At 49.0% G+C, this 27,190-nt stretch overlaps 1 protein-coding gene across 1 annotated transcript; it reads left to right on the plus strand.

The window, feature by feature from the left end:
- Nucleotides 1-1,466: 1,466 nt before the first annotated feature.
- Nucleotides 1,467-24,868, plus strand: LOC116977162 (HHIP-like protein 1). Its single transcript, XM_033027523.1, has 9 exons — nt 1,467-1,980; nt 6,700-7,346; nt 8,224-8,367; nt 10,094-10,422; nt 12,134-12,260; nt 13,803-13,948; nt 15,829-15,910; nt 18,524-18,606; nt 23,980-24,868. The coding sequence occupies exons 1-9, from the start codon at nt 1,681-1,683 to the stop codon at nt 24,486-24,488; spliced, it is 2,367 nt and encodes a 788-aa protein (XP_032883414.1). The 5' UTR covers nt 1,467-1,680; the 3' UTR covers nt 24,489-24,868.
- The last annotated feature ends 2,322 nt before the right edge of the window (nt 24,869-27,190 follow it).

Consider the following 27,190-nt stretch of genomic DNA (forward strand, 5'->3'; position numbering starts at 1 on the left):
TGACAAATGGGTTACATGCATTAACACGATCCTTACCCACTAACCTACAACCTATAGAAATTACATATTTAATTTCATCCGTTTATTATGCAGCGTTACAATTAAAGGGCCTGTCCCACGTGGGCGTCATTTGCGCGTCACGCAGGTGGCCCGTGAAGAATTTGTGAATCCCAAAATCCTGGGGCGCTGCGCGCGACTGCGCGTCACTGCCTACGCCACCACGCCTCACCACGCGCCATGCGCGCGTAATGCATGCCATGTGCGCATCACCTGCGTGTCACGTAAATGATGTAGCGTAAATGACTCGCAAATGACTCCCAAGTGGGACACGCCCTTAATAACGTACGTTTCAGTAGATAACAGGAATATTGCTCGTTTGGTCACATACTCCATGTTTACAGCAAGAAAGTGCATTTGTATGTTGAACACCCCTCATCCTCCTGCAATCCGAGGAATAAACTCTTAGCCTGCCCAGCCTCGCCCGATAACTCAGGCTCCTCGAGTCCTGGAAACATCCTCATGACTTCTTGGCCACACAGAACTGCACACAATATTCCAAGAGCCGACTGAAGAGAGTTTGATAAACTTACAACAGAACGTCCCACCTTTTATAATAGACACAGCATGCTGGAGGAACTCAGCGGGTCAGGCAGCATCTCTGGAGAGAAGGAATGGGTGACGTTTCGGGTCGAGACCCTTCTTCAGACTGTAGGCTACTCCAGCAATTTGTGTCTACCTTCGGCATAAAACACCATCTGCAGCTCCTTCCTGCATGTCCCAACTCATTCTTATACTCTGTGCCAATAGACAATAGGTGCAGGAGTAGGCCATACGGCCCTTCGAGCCAGCATCGCCATTCAATGTGATCATGGCTGATCATCCCCAATCAGTACCCCGTTCCTGCCTTCTCCCCATATCCCCTGACTCCGCTATCTTTAAGAGCCCTATCTAACTCTCTCTTGGAAGTATCCAGAGAACTGGCCTCCACCGCCCTCTGAGGCAGAGAATTCCACAGACTCACAGCTCTCTGTGAGAAAAAGTGTTTCTTCATCTCCGTTCTAAATGGCTTACCCCTTATTCTTAAACTGCGGCCCCTGGTTCTGGACTCCCCCAACATCGGGAACATGTTTTCTGCCTCTAGCGTGTCCAAGCCCTTAACAATCTTATATGTTTCAATAAGATATCCTCTCATCCTTCTAAACTCCAGAGTGTACAAGCCCAGCCGTTCCATTCTCTCTGCATATGACAGTCCTCTTGACTTGACTTGTATATGGAACGAGCTGCCAGAGGAGGTGGATTCACACACGCAGGGTACAGCTCTCCAATGAAAGATAGTTATATTTTAACACGTTTACTGTTGTGCTGGGCTCTGTTTGCATTGGGTCACAGATAAAGCAGTTTAAAGATTGGCCAAGATGACGACATGGAACGTGACTGTGAGAAGCAGGTCCCTGGGCAAAGTTCACAGTCCGAGGGAGTTGACAGGGCCTCCCGTTTGTTTTCCCTTGCTGTAATTTGCGGTCAGCCACTTTCTTTGAAGGTAGACACAGAAAGCTGGAGTGACTCAGCGGGACAGGCAGTATCTCCGGAGAGAAGGGATGGGTGACGTTTCGGGCCGGGACTCGGACTCGGACTGACTGTCCCGCAGCTCTGGGCCTCGTTCTCGCTCGGTCGCTGGAGATGAGGGAGGCCGGGACAGGCGGCAGTGGTTCTGGCCGGGGGGGTAGCAGGACGTGGCCATTTTGTATTCTCCTCCCCTGCGTCCTCCCTCTGGTCAGTGGCCACCCCCAGTGCCTGGACTTCAAACCTCCCTTCCGGCCTCCCCATGGCCTGGCCTTCTGCACCCGCTACGCCAGCCTGGGCTGCTGCGAGTCGGCCAAAGATGCTGAGATCAGGAGTCGCTTCTACAGGGTGATGGACAACGTTGACTACTCCCTGTACCACACCTGCGCGGTCTTTGTGCAGGACATCTTGTGTGGGGTAAGTGACATTATTATATTGCCACCTTCACGTGGCCCACCCTGTTTCGACGAATGCAATCAACCTGGCATGCACAAACAGAAGTTCAAACAGAACAAGTTGTCTTACAACTTTAGGCTGTGCACGCCATTCGCAAGAAGAAGAAGAAGAAGAATGCACTATCACAGACAATAGACAATAGGTGCGGGGGTAGGCCATTCGGCCCTTCGAGCCAGCACCGCCATTCAATGTGATCATGGCTGATCATCCCCAATCAGTACCCCGTTCCTGCCTTCTCCCCAAATCCCCTGACTCCGCTATTTTTAAGAGCCCTATCTAGCTCTCTCTTGAAAGCATCCAGAGAACCTGCCTCCACCGCCCTCTGTGACAGAGAATTCGACAGACTTCCACAATAGGTGCAGGAGTAGGCCATTCGGCCCTTCGAGCCAGCACCGCCATTCAATGTGATGATGGCTGATCATCCCCAATCAGTACCCCGCTCCTGCCTTCTCCCCGTATCCCCTGACTCCGCTATCTTTGAGGGCTCTATCTAAAAGCCCTGTCCCATGGTACGAGTTCATTCCAAGAGTTCTCCCGAGTTTGCCCTGATTCGAACTCGGAGATTTACGGTAATGGCCGCTCCTCCGTACTCGGGGCTCTCGTGGACATTTTTCATCGTGTTGAAAAATCTTCACGAGTCTTCCCGTGCTTACCTGCCGTTAGCGAGTCTTCTCGAGTACCTGCCGTTAGCGTTACGAGCCGCTAAGAGACGTCCCCGAGCTCCGACGTACCCGCTACGTTCATTCTCCGTGCTTACCACGAGTTTGATTTTTTTTTAAACACGGGAGAGCTCTTGGAATGAACTCGCACGGTGGGACAGGGCTATAAGTCTCTCTTGAAAGCCTCCAGAGAAGTGGCCTCCACTGCCTTCTGTGGCAGAGAATTCCACAGACTCACAACTCTCTGGGTGAAAAAGTTTTTTCCTCATCACTGTTCTAAATGGCATACCCCTTATTCTGACATTTTAGGGCCATAGACTGTGACGGAGGCCAAGGCAATAGATATTTCTATGGCAGAGATTGACTGATTCTTGATTAGTACGGGTGTCAGGGGTTATGGGGAGAAGGCAGGAGAATGGGGTTGAGAGGGAGAGATAGATCAGCCATGGAAGAATTTAATCCTGGGACACATGACAATAAAAGGCTCTTGACTCTCGTGGGCCGTAGTCAGGATTGAACGTAGGTCTCTGGCGCTGTAAGGCAGCAACCCCACCGCTGAGCCACCGTGCCACCCAATTGTTATGGTGTGTTATGTTAGGAGCATGTTGCCAGGACCTGAGGGCCTGAGCTATAGGGTGAGATTGAGCAGCATGGGACTGCATTCCTTCCAGCGCAGGAGGATGTGTATAAGATCATGAGAGGGGCAGATAGGGTGAATAAGAAAGTAAGTACGTTTATTGGCCAAGTATTCACATACAAGGAATTTGCCTTGGTGCTCTGCCCACAAATAACAACATGACATACAGTGACAGTTACGAATTACTCAGAAAACACTAAACATTAATAATAATAAAACATTAATGAGAAAACACCATTGATCAAGCATGTGAACCAACAAAATACCAGATCAAAGGGAGGCTACAGATTTTTGGCTGTTGAGTAGAGCAACTACTCGTGGATAAAAACTGTTTTTATGTCTGGCTGTGGCAGCTTTGACAATCCGGAGTCGCCTTCCAGAGGGAAGTGATTCAAAGAGTTTGGGGCCAGGGTGAGATGGGTCAGAGATGATCTTGCCCGCTCGCTTCCTGGCCCTTGCAGTGTACAGTTCATCAATGGAGGGAAGGTTGCAGCCAATAACCTTCTCTGCTGATCGGATGATTCGCTGCAGCCTCCAGGTGTCGTGCTTGGTGGCTGAGCCAAACCAGACCATGATGGAGAAGGTGAGGACAGATTCTACGATGGCCGTGTAGAATTGGACCATCATTGCCTCTGGCAGATTGTGCTTCCTCAGCTGCCACAGGAAGTGGAAGGGTTCCTTGAAGGAAGGAATGAGGAAGGGTTAGTTAGCAGTCTTGTTGTGCGTGGCCCCTTGGGCAAGAGTGACCATAATATGGTTGAGTTCTTCATTAGGATGGAGAGTGACATCGTTAATTCAGAAACAAGGGTCCTGAACTTAAAGAAAGGTGACTTTGAGGGTATGAGACGTGAATTGGCCAAGATAGACTGGCAATTGATTCTGAAAGGGTTTATGGTGGATATGCAATGGAAGGCATTTAAAGACTGCATGGATGAACTACAACAATTGTTCATCCCAGTTTGGCAAAAAAATAAATCAGGGAAGGTAGTGCATCCATGGATAACAAGGGAAATCAGGGATAGTATCAAAACAAAAGATGAAGCATACAAATTAGCCAGAAAAAGCAGCCTACCAGAGGACTGGAAGAAATTCAGAGACCAGCAGAGGAGGACAAAGGGCTTAATTAGGAAATGGAAAATAGATTATGAAAGAAAACTGGCAGGGAACATAAAAACTGACTGCAAAAGCTTTTATAGATATGTGAAGAGAAAAAGATTAGTTAAAACAAATGTAGGTCCCTTGCAGTCAGAAACGAGTGAATTGATCATGGGGAACAAGGACACGGCAGACCAATTGAATAACTACTTTGGTTCTGTCTTCACTATGGAAGACATAAATAATCTGCCGGAAATAGCAGGGGACCAGGGGTCAAATGAGATGGGGGAACTGAGTGAAATCCAGGTTAGCCGGGAAGTGGTGTTAGGTAAATTGAATGGATTAAAGGCCGATAAATCCCCAGGGCCAGATAGGCTGCATCCCAGAGTACTTAAGGAAGTAGCCCCAGAAATAGTGGATGCATTAGTGATAATTTTTCAAAACTCTTTAGATTCTGGAGTAGTTCCTGAGGAATTGGAGGGTAGCTAATGTAACACCACTTTTTAAAAAGGGAGGGAGAGAGAAAACGGGGAATTACAGACCAGTTAGTCTAACGTCGGTAGTGGGGAAACTGCTAGAATCAGTTATTAAAGATGGGATAGCAGCACATTTGGAAAGTGGTGAAATCATTGGACAAAGTCAGCATGGATTTATGAAGGGTAAATCATGTCTGACGAATCTTATAGAATTTTTCGAGGATGTAACTAGTAGAGTGGATAAGGGAGAACCAGTGGATGTGTTATATCTGGACTTTCAGAAGGCTTTCGACAAGGTCCCACATAAGAGATTAGTATACAAACTTAAAGCACACGGTATTGGGGGTTCAGTATTGATGTGGATAGAGAACTGGCTGGCAGACAGGAAGCAAAGAGTATGAGTAAACGGGTCCTTTTCACAATGGCAGGCAGTGACTAGTGGGGTACCGCAAGGCTCAGTTCTGGGACCCCAGCTATTTACGATATATATTAATGATTTGGACGAGGGAATTGAATGCAACATCTCCAAGTTTGCGGATGACACGAAGCTGGGGGGCAGTGTTAGCTGTGAGGAGGATGCTAGGAGGCTGCAAGGTGACTTGGATAGGCTGGGTGAGTGGGCAAATGCATGGCAGATGCAGTATAATGTGGATAAATGTGAGGTTTCCACTTTGGTGGCAAAAACAGGAAAGTAGACTATTATCTGAATGGTGGCCGATTAGGAAAGGGGGAGATGCAACGAGACCTGGGTGTCATGGTACACCAATCATTAAAAGTAGGCATGCAGGTGCAGCAGGCAGTGAAGAAGGCGAATGGTATGTTAGCATTCATAGCAAAAGGATTTGAGTATAGGAGCAGGGAGGTTCTACTGCAGTTGTACAGGGTCTTGGTGAGACCACACCTGGAGTATTGCGTACAGTTTTGGTCTCCTAATCTGAGGAAAGACATTCTTGCCATCGAGGGAGTACAGAGAAGGTTCACCAGACTGATTCCTGGGATGTCAGGACTTTCATATGAAGAAAGACTGGATAGACGCGGTTTGTACTCGCTAGAATTTAGAAGATTGAGGGGGGATCTTATAGAAACTTACAAAATTCTTAAGGGTTGGACAGGCTAGATGCAGGAAGATTGTTCCCGATGTTGGGGAAGTCCAGAACAAGGGGTCACAGTTTAAGGATAAGGGGGAAATCTTTTAGGACCGAGATGAGGAAAACTTTTTTCACACAGAGAGTGGTGAATCTCTGGAATTCTCTCCCGCAGAAGGTAGTTGAGGCCAGTTCATTGGCTATATTTAAGAGGGAGTTAGATGTGGCCCTTGTGGCTAAAGGGATCAGGGGGTATGGAGAGAAGGCAGGTACAGGATACTGAGTTGGATGATCAGCCATGATCATATTGAATGGCGGTGCAGGCTCGAAGGGCCGAATGGCCTACTCCTGCACCTATTTTCTATGTTTCTAAGTACATCATCTGTTGTGCCTTTTTGACTGTAAAGTCTTTTACCCAGAGTAGGGGAATCAAGAACCAGAGGGTGTAGGTTTAGGGTGAGAGGGGATAGATTTAATGGGAACCTTTTCACTCGGTGGGTGGTGGTGATATGGAATAAGCTTCCAGAAGAAGTAGTTAGTTGAGGCATGGAGAACCAGCTTGGAACAGACTTCACCACCTCCGTAATTCACTGTGGACGCCGAACACCACAGCCCCACTCGCTCGGACCTGCCCCCTCCGTGCTGTACCACTGCTTGACGGTGTGACACAATTAACGATGGTCGGCATTGCCCCCCTGGTCTGACCGCGGTGTGTGTCCCCTTTGTAGGAGTGCTCGCCCTACGCGGCCCACCTGTACGATGCAGAAGACCCTTCGACGCCCATCAGGCAGCTGCCGGGACTGTGCAGGGAATACTGCAGCGAGCTGTGGACCAAGTGCCGGCCCGTTCTGCCCCCCTTGGTGGAAGGTGGCCCTCTGCTGGACCTGGTGCCCAACAGGAGGAAGTTCTGCCAGGCCGTGAGGCTCCAGGACCTGGACTACTGCTTCCCGCACCTGCTGACGAACAGCAACCTGACCCGCAACCTGGGGGCGGTCAGCGAGGACACCGACGGCTGCCTCCAGCTGTGTCTGGAGGAGGTGGCCAACGGTCTGCGCAACCCGGTGGCCATGGTCCACGCCGGAGACGGCACTCACCGCTTCTTCGTCGCCGAGCAGCTGGGCTTGGTGTGGGTCTACCTCCACACCAGGGCCCGGCTGGACAAACCCTTCCTCAACATCTCGCAGGCCGTCCTCACCTCACCCTGGGAGGGGGACGAGCGAGGATTCCTGGGGCTGGCCTTCCACCCCGGCTACAGGCACACGGGCAAGGTCTATGTCTACTACTCCGTGGAGCTGCGCCTCGAGGAGAAGATCCGAATCAGCGAGTTCACCGTCTCCTCCGACGACATGAACGTGTTGGACCATCGCTCCGAGAGGTCAGTGGTTCCGCGCACAAGCAACTGCAGATGCTGCTTCCCTTCATCCTGTATCTGTACACGGTGGGCGGCTCGAGTGTACTCACGTATAGTCTTTCCGCTGACTGGTGTGGAATGGGATATGGGGGAGAAGGCAGGAACGGAGTACTGATTGTGGAGAGTTATACCCCTGTCCCACTTAGGAAACCTGAACGGAAACCTCTGGAGACTTTGCGCCCCACCCAAGGTTTCCGTGCAGTTCCCGGAGGTTTTTGTCAGTCTTCCTACCTGCTTCCACTACCTGCAACCTCCGGGAACCGCACGGAAACCTTGGGTGGGGCGCAAAGTCTCCAGAGGTTTCCGTTCAGGTTTCCTAAGTGGGACAGGGGCGTTAGGGTTAGGGAGAGGGGAGAAGAGTGAGTGACTGGGGTGAGACGTTTATCTTGCATTATGGTTAGAGATAGGGTTAGGGTTAAGGTTAAGGTTAGGGTTATGGTTATGGAGACGGGAGAAGAGGGAATGACTGGGGCAAGACAGGGGGCCACAGTCTTAGAATAAAGGGGAGGCCATTTAAGACTGAGGTGAGAAAAAACGTTTTCACCCAGAGAGTTGTGAATTTGAGGAATTCCCTGCCACAGAGGGCAGTGGAGGCCAAATCACTGGATGGATTTAAGACAGAGTTAGATAGAACTCTTGGGGATGGAGGAGTCGGAGGATATGGGGAGAAGGCAAGCACGGGTTATTGATTGGGGACGATCAGCCATGATCACATTGAATGGGGTACTGATTGGGGATGATCACAGTGAATGACGGTGCTGGCTCAAAGGGCCAAATGGCCTCCTCCTGCACATATTGTCTATGTTTCTAAGACGTTTATCTCGGGGTCTACTTTCTCTAGGATTATACTGGAAGTGGATGAACCAGCATCGAACCACAATGGCGGGCAGCTCCTGTTTGGGGACGACGGCTTCCTCTACATCTTCACCGGAGACGGCGGGATGGCCGGCGATCCTTTCGGCAAATACGGGAACTCACAAAATAAGTAATGCAAATTTAAAAAAAAACATTCCTTAGTTTCACCAGTTGTCGTTTTTTTTCCCAAAATGATTTTTGAGACTATATTATTCTGCGATTAAGTGCGCCTCTCACTTTAAGGGTGTGCTCTCTAGTCTTTAGACAATAGACAATAGACAATATGTGCAGGAGGAGGCCATTTGGCCCTTCGAGCCAGCACCGTCATTCACTGTGATCATCCCCAATCAGTACCCCGTTCCTTCCTTCTCTCCATATCCCCTGACTCCGCTATCTTTAAGAGCCCTATTTAGCTCTCTCTTTCCTGGGCTATTAGGCTGTGGATATTAATAGAACATAGAACTGTACAGCCCAGAAACAGGCCCTTTGGCCCACATTGTCCATGTTTCACCTTCGAGCCAGTACCGCCATTCAATGTCATCATGGCTGATTATCCCCAATCAGTACCCTGTTCCTGCCTTCTCCCCATGTCCTATCTAACTGTATGAAAGCATCCAGAGAATTGACCTCCACCGCCTTCTGATGCAGAGAATTCCACAGACTCACATCTCTTTGGGTGAAAAAAGTTTTTCCTCATCTCCGTTCTACATGGCCGACCCCTCATTCTTAAACTGTAGCCCCTGGTTCTGGACTCCCCCAACATCGGGAACATGTTTCCTGGTCTAGCGTGTCCAATCCCTTAATAATCTTATATGTTTCAATAAGATTACCTCTCATCCTTCTAAATTCCAGAGTGTACAAGCCCAGCTACTCCATTCTCTCAACATATGACAGTCGCCATCCCGGGAATTAACCTGGTGAACCTATGCTGCACTCCCTCAATAGCAAGAATGTCCTTCCTCAAATTTGGAGACCAAAACTGCACACAATACTCTAGGTGTGGTCTCACTAGGGCCCTGTACAGCTGCAGAAGGACCTCTTTGCTCCTATACTCAACTCCTCTTGTTATGAAGGCCAACCTGCCATTCGCTTTCTTCACTGCCTGACACTTCCACCCTGGGAAAAAGGTTCTGTCTACCCTATCTGTGCCTCTAATAATTGTATATCCTTCAATCAGGCCTCCCCTCAATTCTTGCTATTGAGGGAGTGCAGCGTAGGTTTACAAGGTTAATTCCCGGGATGGCGGGACTGTCATATGCTGAGAGAATGGAGCAGCTGGGCTTGTACACTCTGGAGTTTAGAAGGATGAGAGGTTATCTCATTGAAACATATAAGATTGTTAATGGCTTGGACACACTAGATACAGGAAACATGTTCCTGATGTTGGGGGAGTCCAGAACCAGGGGCCACAGTTTAAGAATCAGGAATAAGCCAATTAGAACGGAGACGGGGAAACACCTTTTCTCACAGAGAGTTGTGTCTGTGGAATTCTCTGCCTCAGAGGGCGGTGGAGGCAGGTTCTCTGGACGCTTTCAGGAGAGAGCTAGATAGGGCTCTTAAAAATAGCGGAGTCAGGGGATATGGGGAGAAGGCAGGAACGGGGTACTGATTGGGGATGATCATCCATGATCACATTGAATGGCGGTGCTGGCTCGAAGGACCAAATGGCCTACTCCTGCACCTAGTGTCTATTGTCTATTGTCATTCCTTCTCTCCGGAGATGCTGCCTGTCCCATTGAGTTTTTTTGTGTCTATCTTCGGATTAAACCAGCACCTGCAGTTCCTTCCTCCGCATGAACTGAGCTGAAGGGTTGATGTGTGTCTTGTCTCTCTGCCTCTCCGCTCTCTCGCTGCAGGTCGGCCCTGCTGGGGAAGGTTCTCCGTGTTGACGTCAACCACAACCACCGCGGGCCGCTTTACCGCATCCCGGTGGACAACCCCTTTGCCCGGGACCCCGGCGCCCGCCCGGAGGTCTACGCCTACGGGGTGCGGAACATGTGGCGGTGTTCCGTGGACCGGGGGGACCCTCTGACCAAAGAAGGCAAGGGGAGAATCTTCTGCGGCGACGTCGGCCAGAACAAGTACGAGGAGGTGGACATCATCGAGAAAGGCCGCAACTACGGCTGGAAGGCCAAGGAAGGCTTTTCTTGCTACGATAAAAAACTCTGCGCCAACTCTTCCTTAAGTAAGACTTTTTTTTTTAATCACCTAAGCTGTGGAGTCAGGGGGTCTGGGGAGAAGGCAGTAACGGGGTACTGATTGGGGATGATCAGACATGATCACATTGAATGGCGGTGCTGGCACGAAGGGCCGAATGGCCTACTCCTGCACCTATTGTCTATTGTCTAAACTAGTGTGGGGAATCGCTGGTCGGCGTGGACTCGGTGGGCCAAAGGGCCTGTTTCCGCGCTGTATCTCTAAACTAAATTAAATTGAGACCCTAACGTCTGATCGAATTGGAATCAGCAGCCAATCTTCACTCGACCCCCCCCCCCCCCCCCCCCCCCCCCCACAGTATTTTCTGATGTTGTTTAGCGCTGACCAGCGATCACTCCGGACACTAGCACCATTCTTCAAACTGGGAACAATTTACAATTTACAGAAGCCAATTAACCTACAAATCTGCACGTCTTTGGAGTGTGGAAGGAAATTGGAGCACCCGGAGAAAACCCACGCAGGTTACAGGGAGAACGTGCAAACTCCGTACAGACAGCACCCGTAGTCAGGATCAAACCCGGGTCTCTGGCACTGTGAGGCAGCAACTCTACCGCTGCGCCACCTTGCCACACTTTCAGCAGACAATAGACAATAGGTGCAGGAGTAGGCCATTCGGCCCCTCGAGCCAGCACCGCCATTCAATGTAATCATGGCTGATCATCCACAATCAGTACCCTGTTCCTGCCTTCTCCTCATATCCCCTGACTCTGCTATCTTTTAGAGCCCTATCTAGCTCTCTCTTTCCTGGGCTATTAGGCTGTGGTTATTAATAGAACATAGAATCCAGAAACAGGCCCTTTAGCCCACATTGTCCATGTTTCACCTCGAGTCGGGGAATCAAGTACCAAGGGACATGGGTTTAATGTGGGAGGGGAAAGATTTAATAGGAATCTGAGGAGCAACTTTTTCACTCAGAGGGTGGTGGGTGTATGGAACGAGCTGCCAGAGGAAGTAGTTGAGGCAGGTAACATTTAACAGGCACTTGGACAGGTACATGGATAGGAATGGTTTAGGGGGATATGGGCCAAACGCAGGCAAATGGGACTAGTGTAAATGGGGCATCTTGATCGGCATGGATGCGTTGGTACATGTCGTTACTGTACGGGGCTGGACGACTCGAATGAGTTGGAAACATGGAAGGTAGGAGCAAGAAGCCATTCAGCCCATCAATTCTGTTCTATGACCACACACACACACTGTATTTTGTTTTTCTCGTTTATTATATTTCTTTCCAGTGTACTATGTTTACAGATTCTGTTGTGCCAGGCTGCAAGTGAAGGGCATGCCCCACTTATGCGATTTTTTTGGGCGACTTGCCGGCACCCGTCATACTCGCGGCAGGTGGCCGAAAATGTTCAACATGTTGAAAATCCAGCGGCGACCAGATAAAGGTACGACTCTTTGGGCGACTACTCACCACCAAACAGACGTCACACATGTCAGTATGGTCGTGAGTAGTCACCCAAAGAGCCAAACTTTTTTCTGGTCGCCGCTGGATTTTCAACATGTTGAACATTTTCGGCCACCTGCCGCGAACTATGACGGGTGCTGGCAAGTCGCCGAAAAAAATGGCGTGAGTGGGACAGGCCCTTTAGTATTTCATTGTTCTATCTGGGACACATGACAATAAAACACTCTTCACCAGACTCTCTGACTCTCACCCTTTCCGTTTTTTACAGATGACGTGCTGCCTATATTTGCCTATCCTCACAGTGTGGGCAAGTCGGTGACGGGGGGCTACATTTACAGAGGCTGCCAGTCCCCCAATCTCAATGGACTCTACATATTCGGAGACTTCATGAGTGGGTGAGTCGCAGGCGACTAGGGAGGTCACGGTCAAAGATCCTATAGCGAGCAAGATAGATCACTCGACGAAAAAGACGTAGTACGGTCACGGGCAGATTCACGGGTAATTTAAGGCCCCATTTCCGTAACCGGCTTCCGTCTCCGCACCAAAGATCCCATAGGATACTAGTGCGGAGACGGAAACTGGTTACGGAAACATCCTCGTAAAAATAAAAGTTATTTGGTAAAAACCTTCTCCTCATTTTCAGAATTTTAATGTATTAACACAAACTGTTCCCCCGCAACGTTGATTACACTACGAGTCGGGTCGGGTTACGGAAATGGATGAAAAAAAGGCCCACGTTCCGCTCCGTTGCGTATTACACGTCAGCCCATTGCATTTAGCAGGAGTGGTCTATCTTGCACCGCTATAGGATCTTTGGTCACAGTGGCGCAGCGGTAGAGTTGCTGCCTCGCAGACCCAGGACCAAACTTCTGTACCTCTTGCCTGATGTGAGAGGGGAGAAGGAAGAACAGGCCCTTCGGCCCACTGAGTCCATGCCATGAGTTCAACACCCCCATAGTGCCGGCTCCATCAGGTGGTTACGTTATTTGGGTCACGAACTTGACCGAAAAGGCACCTCGGCCCACGGCCTACCAGGAAAGTACTCATTGACCAGAGAACAGAGCAGTGAATAACATTAGACAATAGGTGCAGGAGTAGGCCATTCGGCCCTTCGAGCCAGCACCGCCATTCAATGTGATCATGGCTGATCATCCACAATCAGTACCCCGTTCCTGCCTTCTCCCCATATCCCCTGACTCCATTATATTTAAGAGCCCTATCTAGCTCTCTCTTGAAAGCATCCAGAGAACCGGCCTCCACCACCTTCTGAGGCAGAGAATTCCACAGACTCACCACTCTCTGTGAGAAAAAGTGTTTCCTCATCTCCGTTCTAAATGGCTTGCTCCTTATTCTTAAACTGTGGCCCCTGGTTCTGGACTCCCCCAACATCGGGAACATGTTTCCTGCCTCTAGCGTGTCCAAGCCCTTAATAATCTTATATGTTTCAATGAGATACCCTCTCATCCTTCTAAACACCAGAGTGTACAAGCCCAGCCGCTCCATTCTCTCAGCATATGACAGTCCCGCCATCCCGGGAATTAACCTGGTGAACCTACGCTGCACTCCCTCAATAGCAAGAATGTCCTCAAATTAGGGGACCAAAACTGCACAAGTAAAAGAAACAAAAAGGGTATGAGGAATAATATTTTTTATGTAGCGGGCGGAACAATGGGTAGGAAAGGACTTCAGATGCTGGTTTAAACCGAAGATAGACACAAAATGCTGGAATAACTCAGCGGGATGGGCAGCATCTCTGGAGAGAAGGAATGGGTGACGTTTCGGGTCGAGACTCTTCTTGAAACTGAGCAGTGGGTATACGCGGTAAGTTTTCAACGAGGTCCCTACTTCGTCCCTCTAAATGGCTTCTAAATCATGCTTCCGTTGGCTGTGAACCCTCACCGGCATTGCCTGCCATCTGCTGTCCCTGTCCCTTGCAGGCGCCTCATGGCATTGGCGGAAGATTCCAGAAGCGGCACCTGGCACGATCACAAGATCTGCATGGGCAGGGGCCAGACCTGCCTGTTCCCCGGTCTCTGCAACCAGTATCATCGTTACATCATTTCCTTCGGCGAGGATGAAGCAGGTAACTCCCTTTCTGGCTGTCTACCCTATCTATGCCTCTCGTAATTTTATATACTTCCATCCCTCAACTTCCAATGTTGCTGGGAAAACAATCCAAGATTGCCTAAACTCTCCCAGTAGCGAATCCCCTCGAATCCAGGCAGCATTCTGGTAAACCTCTTCTGAACCCTCTCCAAAGCCTCCACATCCGTCGGTTGAGAGTTAGGTTTAGGTGTGGCGCCACCTTGTGGCCAAGCCACTTAGTCTCCCGAAGCTTCGATTGTCGAGCTCGAACTCTGGGCCGACCAATCACGCGCTAAAGGGGGCGGGCCGTTGGTGAGATTGGATAACAAAGGAGTTGGGGGTAAATGGGCCTGTCCCACTTAGGTGACTGCAGGAGACTATGCGGTCGCCACATGTTCGCGGGTGGTTGCCGGGAAGTCGCCTTCATGGTCGCGACGAGTTCCCGCATTCTGGGACCTAGTCGCGGCCTCATTATGGTCGCAGTGAATTTTTCAACATGTCGAAAAAATTTGCTGTGACCGGAATGAAGCCGCCACGGAGAGTAGCGAGAATTCTCGTGCCGTAGGTAGGTCGCCAGGAGGTCCTAGTGGGTTGCCAGGCGGTCGGAGGTTCTTGTAGGTTGTAGCCGGTGCTGACCAGTGAATTTCATTGGGGAAAAAAAGGTAAGCAGTAGTTTTAAGAACCAAGGATTCTTAAAAGTTGTCTCTACTCCTTCTCCCCCCCTCTTTTAAAGGACTTAGCGTACACTGCGCTTTAGCCGTCTTAATTACAGCGCCAACCTTCCTGTTCATCGCGGTGTGTGTCTGTATCACCTTGGCTTTGCACCGTGTGAATTTCACTCAGACAGCGCTCCCCCCGCTTGCCCTGTCCCCCGCCTGCATAACGGGCTGGTGAAGGAGTGTGTGTGTGTGTGTGTGCGTGCGTGCGTGTGTGTCTTCCACTCTGACAGTGGCCTTTCCAGTTGCCAGTTTTTCAGGCGACTGCCGGCAACTTGACAGCCGCTGGCAGTCCGCTGAAAAGTCGCGAAAGTGGGACAGGCCCATAGCTCGTGTGCTCACGAACAGGGCCAAGGTTTTTAGTTAAATATTAACTGAATGCGCGTGAGTGCCGGGGCTGTCTCGTTCAATGAAGAAACATTGTGTGTACACAACATAGTGTGTAGAGTGTACCTCTACACACAAACAGATCAGATACCGAAGAAGGGTCTCGACCCGAAACGTCACCCATTCCTTCTCTTCAGAGATGCTGCCAGTCCCGCTGAGTTGCTCCAGCTTTTTGTGCCTAGCTTCAGATCAGACAAGTCAAACTCAAGTACAACAGGTAGAGCAAAGGGGAAGATACAGAGTGCAGAATATAGTTCTCAGCATTATAGCGCATCTGTTCCACAGACAAAATGGCACGGTGGCGCAGCGGTAGAGTTGCTGCCTCACAGCGTCAGAGACCCAGGTTCCATCCTGACTACGGGTGCTGTCTGTACGGAGTTTGCACGATCTCCCTGTGACCCTGTGGGTTTTTCCCCGGTGCTCCGGTTTCCTCCCACGTTCCAAAGACGTACAGGTCTGTGGGTTAATTGGCTTCGGTAAAAATGTTAAATTGTAAATGGCGTGTAGGAAGATGCTAGTGTACGGTGGTGATCTCTGGTCGATGCGGACTTGGCGGGCCGATCGGCCTGTTTCCGTGCTGTTATCTCTAAAACTAAAACTAAAGACTAAAACAAGGTCCAATGTCCGCAATGGGGTAGAGGTGAATCGGACAGTACCCTAGCTTATGGATGGGCCGTTCAGAAGCCTGATCACAGAGGCCTGGTTTTTAGGTAAAAAACTTATTGCTCTGAGTTGCAATAAAAATCCTTACAGCTGTCTCTTCTTGTTTCCCTAGGAGAATTATACTTCCTATCCACCCGGATACCAACATCCACATCCCCAACTGGAGTAGTTTACAAAATAGTCGATCCTTCAAGGTAAGCCACAGTAACAGAAACAAGTAAATAGTTTGGTTCAGTTTAGATTATTGTCACGTATACAGTGAAACGCGTTTGTTGCGTGCTATCCAGTCAGCAGAAAGACTACACATGATTACAATCGAGCCATTCGCAGTGTACAGATACAGGATAAGGGAATAACGTTTAATTCATCCATCATCGTTGAAAACATTAACGACGCAGTGGCGGTGGTTTCCGACGGTAACGGTGACGGACGCATCACACATCTCTGTCCTCCAGTTCCTGCGGACTTCCGCCGCTGGAAGTACGGGATTTTGGTGTGTGTGTGTGTGTGTGTGTGTGTGTGTGCTTTATCATCGTTCCTTACAATGCCATGTACGACAGTGATCGCAACTTTTACTGAAGGTGGACAAAAATGCTGGGGAAACTCAGCGGGTGAGGCAGCATCGATGGAGCGAAGCCTATTTCCTTCGCTCCATAGATGCTGCCTCACCCGATGAGTTTCTCCAGCATTTTTGTCCACCTTCGATTTTTCCAGCATCTGCAGTTCCTTCTTAAACAACGCAACTTCAACTGAAGTGTGGATGGCCGTCGGCTCGCTGGAAGCCCATCTGCCCATTGACAGGACTTGTTTTTGGTCCTGCTGGGGGTCCACAGCCCCCTCCTCACCTGGCAAACCCAGGTGGGGGAGACGGTTTAGTCGCCGACTATCCGACCATGGAGCAGGTAGCACGGGATTACATGGTACCCATGGTGGGGGGGGGGGGACTGCCCCCCCCCCCCCCCCCCCCCAACCTGACCCTAACGTTTATTGCAAGGTAAAGCCAGTAAAGTCTGTTCAGGGATAGTCCGAGGGTCACCAATGAGGTAGATAGTAGTTCAGCACTGCTCTCTGTTTGTGGTGGGATGGTTCAGTTGCCTGATAACAGCTGGGAAGAAACTGTCCCTGAATCTGGAGGTGGTGAAACTCTGGAGAAACTCAGCGGGTGCAGCAGCATCTATGGAGCGAAGGAATAAGTGACGTTTCGGGTCGAGACCCTTCTTCTGGTTGATGGGGGGGGGGGGGCGCAGGATGAAGAAAGGAAGAGGTGGAGCCAGTGGGCTGAGGGAGAGCTGGGAAGGGGAGGGGAAAGAGGGAGAAAGCAAGGACTACCTGAAATTGGAGAAGTGAATGTTCATACCACTGGGGTGTAAACTACCCAAGTGAAATATGAGGTGCTGCTCCTCCAATTTACGGTGGTGCTCACTCTGGCCATGGAGGGGGCCCAGAACAGAAAGGTCGGATACAGAATGGGAGGGGAAGTTGAAGTGCTGGGCCTCCGGGAGATCAGGTTGGTTATTGCGAACTGAGCGGAGGTCATGGGCGAAACGATCGCCAAGCCTACGCTTGGTCTCACCGATGTAGAGCAGCTGACACCTAGAGCAGCGGATGCAATAGATGAGGTTGGAAGAGGTGCAGATGAGGTTGGAGGAGGGGGAGGGGGAGGGGGAGGTCTCTGGAGAGGAATTGTAGAGTCGTAGTCACACAGCACAGAAACAGGCCCTTCGGCCCAACTCGCCCACACCGGCCAACATGTCCCAACTACGTTAGTCACACCTGCCTGTGCTTGCTCCATATCCCTCCAAACCTGTCCTATCCATGTACCTGTCTAAATGTTTCTTAAACGTTGCGATAGTCCCAGACTCAACTACCTCCTCTGGCAGCTCGTTCCATACACCCACCAACCTCTAGATGAAAGAGTTTCCCCTCAGGTTCCTATTAAATCTTTCCCCTCTCACCTTAAACCATTGTCCTCTCGCTCTTGATTCCCAAGACCTGGGTGTCCTTGTGCATCAGTCACTCAAAGTAAACATGCAGGTACAGCAGGTAGTGACGAAAGCTAATGGCATATTGGCCTTCATAACTTCATATGTTGAGAGAATGGAGCGACTGTCATATGTTGATAGAATGGAGTGGCTGGGCTTGTAAACTCTGGATTTTAGAAGGATGAGAGGATATCTTATTGAAATATAAGATTATTCAGGGTTTGGACACGCTAGAGGCAGGAAACATGTTCCCGATGTTGGGGGAGTCCAGAACCAGGGGCCACAGTTTAAGAATAAGGAGTAAGCCATTTAGAATGGAGACGAGGAAACACTTTTTCTCACAGAGAGTTGTGAGCCTGTGGAAATCTCTTCCTCAGAGGGCGGTGGAGGCCGGTTCTCTGGATACTTTCAAGAGAGAGCTAGATAGGGCTCTTAAAGATAGCGGAGTCAGGGGATATGAGGAGAAGGCAGGAACGGGGTACTGATTGGGGATGATCAGCCATGATCACATTGAATGGCGGTGCTGGCTCGAAGGGCCGAATGGCCTACTCCTATTGTCTATTGACCTGTGCTATGTTCTGTAACACTCAACTTTCTCTGTGTTGGATCGATACAGAGCGAAGCACCCACTACGCTGAAGAAGGGTCTCGACCCGAAACGTCACCAATTCCTTCTCCCCAGAGATGCTGCCTGTCCCGCGGAGTTACTCCAGCTTTTTGTGTCTACCTCCCTCTGTACACTCTCAGGGCAGGGACAGTATGGGTGGGTGTGGGGGGGAGAAAGAGGTCACCTCAAGCCTAATCACATGTTGTGTCCATTTCCCAGGAGAGCCCCGCCCAGGAAATGTCGCTACGCGCCGCTGGCAGTGAAAGTGAAAAGCAAACTCATCAACTTTGCACCTCGGCCAAGTAAGTCCTCTTATTATTGTGGAGCTGTGCGTGCGTTTTCACACTTCTGTACCACTTGCCCGATGGGAGAGGGGAGAAGAGGGAGTGACCGGGGGTGAGACTGGTCCTTGATTATGCTGCTGGCCTTGCCGAGGCAGCGTGAGGTGTAGATGGAGTCAATGGAAGGGAGGTTGGGTTGCGTGATGGTCTGGGCTACATCCACAATTCTCTGCAATTTCTTGCTGTCTTGGATGGAGCTGTTCCCAAACCGGGCTGTGATGCATCCCGATAAAATGCTCTCTACGGCGCATCTGTAGAAGTTGGTGAGAGTTGTTGGGGACATGCAGAACTTCCTAAACCTTCTAAGGAAGTAGAGGCGTCGGTGTGCTTTCTTGGTCGTGGCTTCAATATGGGTGGCCCAGGAGATGTAGTTGGTTATATTGACTCCTAGTTTTCAACCTTCTCTACTTTGGTACCGTCAATGCAAACTGGGGAATGTGGACAACTTCACTTCCTGAAGTCCATCACTGTCCCCTTTGTCTTGCTGACATTGAGAGAAAGGTTGTTGATCTCGACACGCGGACACGAGGTTCTCGATCTCCTTCCCGTACTCCATCTCTTCATTAGTTGTTATCCGGCCCACGATGGTGGTGTCATCGGCGGAATTATTAAAATTGAATTAGATTAGTACGTGGCTGCACAGTGGTGGGTGTACAAGGAGTAAAGATGGGGGCTGAGAACGCAGCCTTGTGGAGCACCGGTGTTGAGGATCATCGTAGAGGATGATTTGTCCCCTATCCTCACTGATTGGGGTCTGTTGGTCAGGAAGTGGAGGATCCAGTTACAGAGATGAGAGCTGACACCAAGTCCAGTGAGTTTGGTGATGAGTTTGGATGGTGTAATGGTATTAAAGGCAGAGCTGTAGTTTATGCCGTAGCTATCTCTCTCTCTCACAGCACAGAAACAGGCCCCAACTTATCCATGCTGACCAAGACGCCCCATCTACACTGGTCCCACCTGCCTCCATCTGACCCACATCCTATCCATGCACCTGTCCAAATGCCCTTTAAACTGCCTGTACTCAGGCAGCACACACCCACCACCCTTTGTGTGAAAAAGGGGCTTTTAGGGCAGCACGGTGGCGCAGCAGTTGAGTTGCTGCCTCACAGCGCCAGACACCCGGGTTCGATCCTGACTACGGGTGCTTGTCTGTACGGAGTTTTACATTCTCCCTCTGACCTCGTGGGTTTTCTCCGGGTGCTCCGGTTTCCTTCCACACTCCAAAGGCATTCAGGTTTGTTGGTTAATTAGCTTGGTAAATGTAAAAATTGTCCCTAGTGTGTGGGATAGTGCTAGTGTGCGGGGTGATGGCTGGTCAGCGCAGACTCCGTGGGCCGATGGGCCTGTTTCCACGCTGTCTTTTTTTTTTTTTTTTCTTCTTTTTTTTCACTTAAATTTTTATTGATTTTTAAGAGATATTTTCAAAACAGTGCAACACCATCACCATAAATAAAACAAAGTAAGAAAAACAGCAATCAAAATAAAAAAATAAGTAGATGGGGGGAAAATAAATTAAAACATTGGAATAAGACCGTGTGGTTCACTTACCAAATTAAAAAAAGAAAAACCATTACATTGATTAGTTATCTGGAGATAATTCAACATTCATACAAACATACCATCTAGTTCTATATAACGCAATCTTCCCATATCTAGCTCGGCATTTATCTAATTGGTGTCATGGCTCAAATAAACAGTCCATTTTTCCCAGATCTTCTCAAATGAATTCTCCTTGACTCTCAAGGAATATGTCAATTTCTCCATATTAAAGATGTCTCGCACAATTTCTAACCACTGTTCCTGTTTTGGACTTTTTTCATTAAGCCACTGCCTGGTAATGGCCTTCTTACTTGCTGCAAGCAAAACTTTAATCAAATATGCATCTTCTATTTTTACACTATCTTTAATACGCCCCAGATACATCACAGGGCAGGTATTTGGGATTTTATAACCCAAGATATTATTTACAGCTGCATTAACATTTTCCCAGTATGGCCTTATCTTTACACAGTTCCAGAAAATATGCGAGTGGTCTGCCTCCGTACTCCCACACAGCCTCCAACAGTGTTGTTGGACAGCAAGTTGTCTGCTTTTTATTTTGGGTGTTATAAAAAAGCGAGATAGATTCTTCCAGCAAAATTCTCTCCATACTAGTGAGCTTGTGGATGAACATTGTGTTTCACACATTTGATACCATTCTTCTTCTGTTATTTGAATCTTTAATTCTGCTTCCCATTTTGTTTTTATGTAGAGCGTTGATTCTCCCCCGCTTTCCACCAGAGCTTGGTAGAAAGCAGAGATGACCCGAGACCCCTTCTGTTTGTATGCATCCACAATCACCTTGATCACATTATTTGAAGTTTCATCTAGTTCTGGCCTTATCTCTTTTATAAAGTAGTCTCTTAATTGCAAGTATCTAAAAAAATCTTTGTTTTCGAGACCATACTTTGACTTTAAATCTTGGAAGCTCATAAACTCGCCATTTTCTGAAACTGTATAAATTGCCGTTATGCCTTTTTGTGCCCATTCTTTGAATTTTGAATCATACACCCCTGGCTTAAACTTTGAGTCATATGCGAACCACTTCAATGCGTGAACCCCTCTTTTTAATTTGTATTTTTCCACTATAACATTCCATATTTCTAACGTAAATGCTACTATTGGATCCATAGCATGTCTCAAAGCCCCTCTCAGATATTTGTCTCCCACCAAAATCTGGGTCTGGTAACCCTGTATCTCCCTTTCCATTTCTTTCCATCGAGATTCATAATCAGGTCTACACCAACAAGCCAGAGGTCTGAGTTGAGTTGCATAAAAGTATTTCTTCAGATTTGGTAAAGCCATTCCACCCTTGCTTTTCGGCAGTTGAAGTGTTGTTAATTTTATTCTTGTTTTTTTGCTATTCCAAATGAATCTAGAGATCATTTTATCCCAGGCTATGAATTTATCTCGGGGAACATTAATTTGGAGAGATTGGAATAAATATAGTAGTTTAGGTAGGATAGTCATTTTTACCGTTTGTATTCTGGCACTGAAGTCTAGAGGAAGGGTCGACCACCTCTCAACATCCTTTTTGATGTTTTCTTCAATTTTGTTATAATTAGTTTCAAACAAGTGTTTTGGTTATAGTTACACCAAGATACTGCATCGTTTTAGAGTTCCATTTCAGATTATATGCATCTCTGATTTGTTAGGATGGAGAATAATTGAATGAAAGAATTTGTGTTTTTGTTATATTCAATTTATACCCTGAGTAGTATCCATATGTTTCAAATAGGTTCATTAGATCTGGGAGACATATATCTGGTCGTTCAAGAAAAATAATGATATCATCAGCGAAAAGACCAATTATATGTTCTTTCCCCCCTATTTTGACCCCCTGCAGGTCTTCTCTCTGCCTTATTGCTTGTGCTAAGGGTTCGATATACAAAACGAAGAATGTAGGAGAAAGACAGCATCCTTGCCTTGTGCCCCTCTCTAACTGGATCCTTTTTGATATGTTTCCATTTACCTTAATCCTAGCTGTAGGCTCCTGATATATTGTTTTAATACACCGAATTGCATCTTCATTGAAACCAAATCTCCTCAGTACTTCATATAAGAATACCCAACTAACACTATCAAAGGCTTTTTCTGCATCTAAACTGACCAGTACCATATTTGTATCCTTTTTTTGAGCATTATCCACAATGTGGAGGGTTCTTCTATTATCCTGTGTTTGACGCCCCCGAATAAATCCAGTTAGGTCTTCATTGTTTGGTCCACGCTGTCTTTTTATAGTCTAAAGTCTAAATGTTGTTATCTTACCTGCATCAACTATCTCTTGTTCTATATACCCACCACCCTCTGTGTGGAAAAAGTTGCCCTTTGGGTTCTTGTGTACAGGTTTGGTCTCCAAATTTGAGGAAGGACATCCTTGTGATTGAGACAGTAGGTTCACGAGATTGATCCCTGGGATGGCGGGACTGTCATATGAGGAAGGATTGAAAAGACTAGGCTTGTATTCACTGGAGTTTAGAAGGATGAGGGGAAATCTCACACGATGAGGGGAAATCTTATAGAAACATATAAAATTATAAAAGGACTGGACAAGCTATGTGCAGGAAAAATTTTCCCAATGTTGGGCGAGTCCAGAACCAGGGGCCACAGTCTTAGAATAAAGGGGAGATCATTTAAGACTGAGGTGAGAAAAAACGTTTTCACCCAGAGAGTTGTGAATGTATGGAATTCCCTGCCACAGAGGGCAGTGGAGGCCAAGTCACTGGATGGATTTAAGAGAGAGTTAGATAGAGCTCTAGGGGCTAGTGGAGTCAAGGGATATGGGGAGAAGGCAGGCACGGGTTATTGATTGGGGACAATCAGCCATGATCACAATGAATGGTGGTGCTGGCTCGAAGGGCCGAATGGCCTCCTTCTGCACCTATTTTCTATGTTTCTTGTTAAATATCATCTCGTTTACTTTCAACCTGTGCGCTCCAGTCTTAGAATCTTCTACCCTGGGAGAAAGACTGTGAGTGTTCACTTTATCCATGCCTTCTCATGATCTTGTGCACCTCAATAAGGTCACCCCTCAGCCTCCTGCGCTCCAAAGATAACTCCCAGTTTGCTCAACCTCTCCCTGTAGATCAGGCCCTCAAGTCCTGGCAACATCCTCAGAATCTTCTCTACGCCCTTTCCAGCTTAACTGACTGGGCGTATAAATAAGGAACTGCAGATGCTGGTTTACACCAAAAAACTCCAACTACGGGCGCTGTCTGTACGGAGTCTGCACGTTTTCCCCGTGACCTGCATGGGTTTTCTCTGAGATCTTCGGTTTCCTCCCACACTCCAAAGACGTACAGGTTTGTAGGTTTAATTGACTTGATAAATGTAAAAATTGCCCCCAGTGTGTATAGGATGGCATTGATGTGCGGGGATCGCTGGTCGGCGCGGACCCGGTGGGCCGAAGGGCCTGTTTCTGAGCTGGATCGCTAAACTAAAAACCACGTGGGTTTTCTCCGGGAGCTCCGGTTTCCTCCCACGCTCCAAAGACGTGGATTGTAGGTTAATTGGCTTCTGTAAACAGTCCCTCGTGTGTGGGATAGTGCTAGTGTACTGGGTGATCGCTGGTCGGCGCGGTCCCAGTGGGCCGAAGGGCCTGTTTCCATGCCGTATCTCTAAAATTGAAACTCAAAAGAGACAAAATACTGGAGTAACTCAGCGGGCCAGGCCGCACCTCTGGAGAAGAGGGGAGGGGTGAGGTTTCGGGTCGGGACCCTTCGTCAGACTGACTGAGTGTTTGGTGCCTTGCACTCATTCCTTGCCGTCACTGACCCTGTCCTTTGCCCCCTCCAGGATTGTCTAAGCGACCGAGGAAGAAGCAGGGACGGCCGAGAGGGAGAGGAAGGCAGGGCTCTGGAGCCGGGAACAGCACCGACTGGTTTGTGGAGCTGCTGAGATCTCTGGAGAAGTTGCAGGCGGGCCAGGATGGTGATGGCGGTCGGGGGTCGGTGGAGGTGGCGGAGATCCCGGTGGACGGAGCGGTGCGCCTGGCCGGCGTGGACAGCGGGCCGGACCGGGGCACGGTGGAGGTGTACGTGGGAGGGGTGTGGGGCACCGTGTGCGATGACCTGTGGGACCTGCGCTCGGCCAGGGTGGTGTGCCGGCAGCTGGGATTCCCGGCTGCCCTGGCCGCCTACCGGCTGGCGGAGCTGGGCGCGGGCGGTGGGCCGGTGCTGCTGGACGACGTGCGGTGCCGGGGAGGCGAGGATAACCTGCTGCAGTGCCCGCACGCCCCCGTCGCCGAGATCAACTGCTCCCACAGCGAGGATGCTGGAGTCTTGTGCGGGAACGCACGGTCTTGAAAACGCCACGGAAAATGCCTGCCGACAGCGGGAAATAACAGCGCCAAGGGGCAGCCAGTCCCTGGGACCACAACCTTGCAACAGGAGACATACACTGGTGCTGGGAATAAAGTAATCGAGTCACACAGCGCAGAAACAGGCCCTTGAGACCAACACGGCCAACATGCCCCATCTACACAAGTCCTACTTGCTTGTGCTTGGCCCATATAATAATAATAAATAACTTTATTTATATAACACTTTTCATACAATTGAATGCAAGCCAAAGTGCTTTCCACAAGAACGCAGGTCCAAACAAAAATACAATTTAAAACAGTAAGGACATAGGCAGTTAATAGCACAGATTTATATAATAAATATCCATATATAACTATAAAACTGATCTTGGATGTGGATGTGGATGTGTTTATTTATTTGTTTGTGTGTGATCACTTCTCGAAAAAACGACGCGCTAACGGTGAACATTTTTACCTTTTCCGTTACAGATTTATCCCGTGGAGTCCAAAATAGCTTATCTGAAAAATTCATGCATTAATTCTCGAGTTATTAATCAAGATGTTCAAAAATCTGAAGAAACTTGGGGAAAAAACAACTGCTTTTCCCCTGTGCTTACAGCTGTGACGTCACAATGGGATTGTAGCCCTGCTCGCAACATTGTTGCTATCCAAGTACACTGAGTCCTGATTGCCCTAGCAAGTGCAAATGCATTTTTTTAAAAATCACAGTACACTGAGTCCTGCTAGCTAGCTAGTGCAAATGCATTTTTTTTAAGTCACAGTACACTGAGTCCTGCTAGCCCGAGCAAGTGCAATTGCATTTTTTTAAAGTTTAAAAATGAGGGAGGGTGCATAAGGCGAAATGATCAGCCCCTGCGCAGTTGTCGGCTATGGGTGAGTGGTGGAATATTGCGTTGGGGAACGGGTTGCGTTGGGAGACCAGGCCTCCCGTGTGACAGGGACCCAACAGGTCCCACTTGGTATAGTAAAATATAAAATTGAGAGTGTAAAAAGATAAATGAAGTAATGTCAGTTAAAAGGTTGATTAAATAAACACGTTTTTAGCTGCCATTTAAAAATGTCAACTGAGTTGGCGTCTCTCGTAGCCCAGGGTCGGGTATTGCACAGCTCGGGGGCCTCATTGAAAGAGGCTGCTTCACCAATTGCTGCAGCGTTGAGAGGCATAAGGGCCTGTCCCACTGCAGGCATCATTGACTAACGTATCAGGTCACCGAAAAATTTGCGGCGTGATGTGGCGTGATGACATATTGACGAGCGGTGTTTTTTCAAGTGTCGCAACATTTTTTTGTTGCCATTGGATTTTGAAATGTTCAAAATCTTTTGGCGACCCTGATATGACGCCGGCAGTCGCCGAAAAAATCGCCAAGTGGGACAGACCCTTAACAGGCCAGCATCAGAAGACCTGAACGCTCGAGCAAGGGCATAGGGAAGGAGGAACCCATCTTCAAACCTTTGAAATCCAGATTCACAACTCACTGCGTGAAAATGTTTGTCCTCATCTCAGTCCTAAATGGCCTACCCTTTATTCTTAAACTGTGACCCCTGGTTCTGGACTCCCCCAACATCGGGAACATTTTTCCTGCATCTAGCCTGTCCAGCCCCTCCATAAGAACACCTCTCATCCTCCTGCGCTTCAATGTAAGGAATAGAATTTTCAACCTCTCCCTATAGCTCAGGCCCTCGGGTCCTGGCAACATCCTCGTAACACTTTATTTACCTCCTCGTCTAACACCTCCAGTGATCTCGCTTCCACAACCCTGCCAATTCCAAAGGTTCACCTAACTCCCGCAAAAATAATCTCCAAACGCATATCAGTTTAAAATCACCTCAAGTGAAGAGGCCAGAGTCTTTAATTGAATTGAATTGAATTGAATCCTTTATTTGTCATTCAGACCTTTCGGTCTGAACGAAATGTTGTTGCCTGCAGCCATACATGTAATAATAAACAACACACAATAAACACAAATTAACATCCACCACAGTGAGTTCACCAGGCACCTCCTCACTGTGATGGAGGCAAAAGTCTTAGGGTTGCTGTCTCTTCCCTCCTCTTCTCCCTCTGTGCTGAAGCGATACCCCACCGGGCGATGGTAAGTCAGTCCCGCGGTTCAAGCTCCGCGGCCCGGGGGTGGTCGAAGCTGCCGCCCTCCAGTCCAGCGGACGCAGTTGTTGCCACGGGAGCTCCGGAAAACAGGCATCAACCTGTGACCCGCGAGCTCCCGACGATGTCATCCACTGGCCCGCGGCCGAGCTCCGGACTCAGGTCGCCGCCGCCTCAGCCACCGGAGCACCGTCTCCGCCCCGCACCGGGCCGCCCACACAGGAGCGTCTCAGCCCCGCACCGGGCCGCCCTCACAGGAGTGTCTCAGCCCCGCGCCGTCCACCCTCACCGGAGCGCCGAGTCGTGCCGCTGCCCGAACGCCGCCACAGCTCAAAGACGGCCAGCCTCGCGTTGGTAAGTCCTGGCTGGCACTACCTCCGGAGCCTCGAGGTCGGTCGCAGGTTGGAGGCCGCCAGCTCCGCCATTAGGCCTCAGCTCAGACGGGGGAAGAGAAGGGGGATACAACAAGAAAGTCGCATTCCCCCGAAGGGAGACAGAAAGCCCTGTTTCACCCCCCCCCCACACATAACACAACCTAATAACCAAAAGTTTAACTGAACAAGACAAAAAAAACAACACAAAAA

The sequence above is a fragment of the Amblyraja radiata genome, chromosome 9 (genome assembly GCF_010909765.2).
Source record: "Amblyraja radiata isolate CabotCenter1 chromosome 9, sAmbRad1.1.pri, whole genome shotgun sequence".
NCBI classification, from domain to species: domain Eukaryota; kingdom Metazoa; phylum Chordata; class Chondrichthyes; order Rajiformes; family Rajidae; genus Amblyraja; species Amblyraja radiata.